This window comes from Echinococcus granulosus (assembly GCF_000524195.1).
Source record: "Echinococcus granulosus chromosome Unknown EG_S00015, whole genome shotgun sequence".
Taxonomy (NCBI): Eukaryota; Metazoa; Platyhelminthes; class Cestoda; order Cyclophyllidea; family Taeniidae; genus Echinococcus; species Echinococcus granulosus.
The window spans coordinates 117,103-122,354 of NW_020170395.1; the positions used below are offsets into that span (position 1 = coordinate 117,103).

The 5,252-nt window shown below is 41.5% G+C and overlaps 1 protein-coding gene across 1 annotated transcript in view; it reads right to left on the bottom strand. All coding sequences in view use genetic code 11, as the record gives it.

Annotated features, from left to right (window-relative positions):
* The window catches only part of EGR_03031 (hypothetical protein), a gene marked incomplete at both ends in the record, with an annotated part of 18,151 nt that extends 12,899 nt beyond the window's left edge, over positions 1-5,252 (bottom strand). Inside the window, 4 exons of the mRNA XM_024492280.1 lie at positions 523-581; positions 621-851; positions 4,325-4,388; positions 5,143-5,252. Coding sequence (XP_024353206.1) covers positions 523-581; positions 621-851; positions 4,325-4,388; positions 5,143-5,252 — 464 coding nt within the window. The remainder of the gene's footprint in view (positions 1-522; positions 582-620; positions 852-4,324; positions 4,389-5,142) is intronic.

Consider the following 5,252-nt stretch of genomic DNA (forward strand, 5'->3'; position numbering starts at 1 on the left):
TTTCAGCACACCTCTTTGCCAGAAAAGTGTAAAAAAATGATTGTTCTTTTGGGTAAAATTAATAGACTGGAAAGCAAGACGGAGGAGTGACAGTATCAAAGGTATGCGCAACTATTGTAGAGGTCGTGACGTAACCGAAGGGAACACTGACTAGCTGCAGCAGAGGCACATAGGGCGTCTAGAAATGACTACAAATGGTGCCACAGTAGACCATTTATCTTATTATTCCGCAATATTTACTTGAACTTCTAAATTTATCCACGTTGGCAAATTACATTTCCTTTGTTAGAGCTGTGCTTTTGCAGCCTTTCTTAACCTGTGCGCTTTCTTTAACGAAAATCGCACATTTATTACTTAATAACAACGTTCCAGTGTTAAATGCACATCTGTTTCAAGTGGGAGGTTTCAGGATCCGTCCTATAATCTACAAAAGATGGTCCCACCACACAAAATACTCCATCAGCCATTGGTAAATCCTCTCCACGAAAATAGTCCACTCATTAAATTTAGAATTCACCTTACGTAACTGGTAACACTTTCATTTCATAACACTGCATTTTCAAAGGAAGCGCCTTTAAAACCTAAGTAGTAAACACATTTAAACTCCAAGATTTGTTTACCTCACGACGTTTATCCTCATTGTCTGCTCCTTCATTGGACATCAGTGTATACATTAAGTCGCAATATTGACCTCGTGATCCAGTTATCAACAATGCCAAACTTAAAATCCAAGTTGGAACGGTATACTGAGGTGCTGTGTCACAATCCACCTTCATTAAACCAGTCAAAATAAAGCAAACCTGAATCCCAGAAGGACAGGTGGGAGGATTGGAAAACCAGTAAAACGAAGCCTGTCAAAGTGCACGTCAGTATTATCGAATCCGCAAAGGAGAGCAGCTAGCAGACGGTACAGTCTAAGGTACAGAACGGCGGTATGGTAGAACGCCTTGAAGGGAGCCTGAGATGTGACCATGCAAAAGTTTATATTTCACATCCCATGGGGCCCCCCTGTTCGGCACCCCTCCCCGTGTTTCCGTGTTTGTCTCTGTGTGTGCAGTGGGATATCACGCAACCGGTAATGTGTATGTGCGTGCGCGACTACCCACTCACACACGTCCATATTTTGCCTCAGGAAGTCGTGAGACCAGGCCCGATGATGCTGCTGATACTGACGGCAAAGCTTGATGTAGGAGAGACGTGAATTATGATTGCGGTGCTGGGAAAAAGGTGGGTTGGACTAACGGCTGTGTTCGCCTTTTCGTTGAAGTGCACTCCCCGATTTAAGAGATTATGGTCCTCCACTCGACACCCGGAGCACAAATTCAGAGCTCTGGTCGTCTGCGAAGACAATAATATGGATATCACTCTATGAGAATTCTTATTATAAACTCACAGAAGGCCTGGTCACCTATTTTTATAGCTTCACTCCAAAAAAGTACAGACCAAGGCATTGGAGGCTGAATAGGCGACTGAAGGAAATGTTATTCAGTCACAATGCCTCCTTCCTAGAGGGCACTATCAGACTACGCCAGAATTTGGATCGTTTTGCTTGTATAGCTGACCAAAAATACCTAGTCAATCTCGCATAGTTCAATCTCCAGACTTGTGGCACGTAACTCTTCACATCGCACTTCTAATGGTAATCTTTCAGTCCTTCTGCATATTGCTAATGCACGCCTCCCAACATCTTCAGAGAAAAGTTCATTCCATCTACCCTTTAGTTTCCCAATCAATCTGTGGGCTTGTAAACGAAACTACTTTCAGACTCGTGCTCCACTGAGAACCCGGATGCTACAAGAACCGTTTTTTGAAATTGAGTTGGCTTGAGAGGGAATTAATGGAAGATTGCAAATTGGTCACGAATCTTCAGTTAGACTACCGTGAAGTCGTAGGCAGGCTTAAGGTCGGCCTTTGTCCACATTAGGTGGTGGACAATGCGGATGCGATGTGTTCTAGCCTGCACAGAGGGCAATTAATCAATGCGGCAGTCATGATTTGAGACTGTGAGCCAGGGAATGTGGATATGTCACAAGCCGAGGGTACGACTAATGGCCGCAGCTTTTGTCTTTTCCCCACCCGTAGCCAGTTCGATGGCCCCCCAAGGCAAACAGGATAAAGCCAAACCTATACCAGGGCCAACAGCTGGTGTTTTTAGAAAAGCAATTCTTAACACTCATAATTGCCGACATCCTCAAGGATCACCAATGGAACAGTACTTATTCAAAGCAGTTCAGTGATGGTTTTTGCTAAGTACGATCGAGATGTGCGAAAAATGTCGTAACCGAAATATCAAGACTATTGAATAATACTGTCAAAGGTAGGTTTAGGCTTGATGTGGAAGATCGTAAAGTGCGGGTTTTCAGGCTAATGAGCATGGGGATTCTCGTTCCTTCTTATGCATGGAGAATAAGCACTATACTTATTAAGATAATATGCGCTTGGATCAAATACCAAAAGAAGAAATAATATTTTCCGTGCATAAAAGGTCACATATACTAAAGGTGTTTTTAAGAAGCCAGAAAAACATCTGCTCAAAATAAATTTGTGGGGATGAATATACTTGTCGAAAAGGATACTAGGATGGTAAAGTATTTATAGCAGGGTGTTTAACAATACTGATGTAGGCTTTTCGGACTTATTAGAAAAACTTCGTTGTTTATGCTTTGATTGGCACTGGCGCAATTTTATTGGCCATAGAAGACACCACCCAAGTAACCTAGACTATGATTGTGCCAGAAAGGATAAGCTAAAAATCAAAGCAGGTATTTTTGGCGAGACATCTTTGCTTTTTGAAATTTCTTCGGTAGTACTTCTCCACACAAAGCATACCTGGGAGTACCAGTTTGAGCAAAAATTCGCTTTCATTGTAAAACTCCAATCGCAGTACACTTTAACGGCCGCCTTTTGTGGTAGACTTCCACCGTCACGTTTGGCGTTTGTAATACTAGTTAAGGTGGTGAAATCTTAGCAGCTGCAGCTGCAGCAGCAGCAGCCGGCGGCGTCAAAGTTGACTAAAGAATTTATACCATAAAAATGTGGAGGTCCTCAACAAGTCTGTATTTGTACACTATTCTAGGATGCTATTGGAATTTTTTCCTGCCTCCTCCTTGCCAGGATGATCTAAAATGTCAGATTTCTTGATTCAGTGCCAATTACAATTAATACAGAAAATAAAGTACTCATGTTAGAATGTCGGGTGTTTTGTCGTAGAGCAAGGACTGAGTCAACCTTGTCTCCTTCGAATAAGATACACTCATAGTAAGGATTTTCACCAATCTTGGGGGTATTTTCAAGTATCCTGACTGAGAGAAATCGAGATTTAATTAGCGCGCAAGGTGATTCAGCGACTAGAGGGAATGCATGCCAATCAAAATGACAAGTACTGTCGTGTTTTACTGGGTAACTTCTAATGATCGTCAAGTGGAATTCTTGACTTTGCGAAGGCTATTCCACTCGTCAGAAAATCAAATTAGCAGTGCTCCACGGTGGCGCAGGCGAAAGGATGCCGACTTACTTGGATGCTCTTTAAGCATTACTACAACAAAGGCAACAGAAGGTTTTATGGTGCGCACCGAATCCACCTTTACGGTAGCAAAATGGCTGCTTGTTTCCCTTCCCTTTGTACTTTGATAACTTATAAACAGATGAGGGAGCTGGAAAACCAGTTGCTTAGCTCTATACCGCAGCCTTAGGAATGGAATTGCGGTGCACTTCAAAAGACTCGGGCGATACTATAAACAACTGGAACAACTGTCCTTTTTGATACATTTGTCTCCGCCTTGTTTCTGGTGTTGCCCTCAGCATTGTGCAAATAGCCGTAAATTAAAGACTTACAAATCAAATGAAACTCAAGCATCGCATAGATCTCGTCTTTTATATACTCTTTTAAAAAATCGGACTTGTTCTGAGGCAAGCATGCTTCAGATTCCGCTCGTTTAGTTTTTTCCTAATGGAAGCCTAATTATTAAAAATCTACAATGGATTGTTCTCCATTACAGCTTCATTTTAATTTTAACTCTCATTTGACTTTCATTAATGTTTTGGAGCTGCCTCGAGATCTATCAAAGCTAGTCTTAGAACGCTTCAATCTAAAGTGTGTCAGATTTTTGACCTTCACCACCGTTAACGGTAGTGTAAGGTACGATTTAGACTTGTTCTTTGTAAATCATACCATAGAGCAGAAGTGGGTCTCCACAAATTTAGTCACCCACGATCATTTGCCCCTTTTGGGCCTCAAGCACTTGTTGAGACGGTTTTCTTCAAAAGGGGTAAAAGGTGTCAAGTTTATCTTTCCGCGCTACCGCTAATGAAGCGCTCGGATTACTTTTGAAGATGTCACAAGACACACGAGTGTAAGAGTAGCTTTGTTAATGGAGAGAAGAGATGTGCTACTTACAGTAGTAGTGAAAAGGAGGCCAAATTGTGCATAATGCTAGGTGTGTTTGAAATAAGCGCTGCTACATTTTAGGGGCAGACTTAATGAAAATAATTTCTGTTTAACATGAGCACTGGCAGATTCATGTTTAGTGACGGAAATGAGAAATGAAAATGTGGGAACCTCAGACCTCTTTGCAGCCACCTCTTCAACCCCTGGTTCTGAATGAAATTTTAAAACACCAAATTAATTTAAATATTTCCAGAAATGATCCGAAAGTTCGCCACCCAGACCTTAAATAAATTACCATTTTTGTGCGTCAATCCCCAAAGCTGTCCACATGACGCAGGTGACTGGGGCCAAGTGCTATAAGGAAGATACAGAGGAGAAACACAGCCACGATGTGTTTCATTGTCAATGATGCCATCTGGTACGTTGTTTATTTAAATAAGGTAACCGTATGCGACTTTTCAAGGAGAGAAATTTATCAAGAAGGCAGCGCTACTTTCAGTTATTTCCAAAAAGGAAAATAAGGAATAGAAAAAAATCACCTCTAATTTGCTTTTGCTTTCTTAGAATGGGGTGTCACAGATCCTGATGAGGCGTTTTGATAAAGACTTGATAAAGAGAGGGTGGTTTTTAGTTACTCCAGAATGGAGAAGAGGGGATTTAAGCAAATTTGGGCGATTTCGGGTCTTTGATTGCTATTTATCATTCATTGTTTTTATGCAATCATTGCTATGATACTCCTTCAATGCGGTTCTCACCATGGTAAAGGACAGATTTTGTTACTGAGCTTCCACAAATTCGCCCATTTTAGATGTGATGCCTTTTTCTCAATTGTAACTAGCCCATCCACACTGTGAGTTTTCTTCAT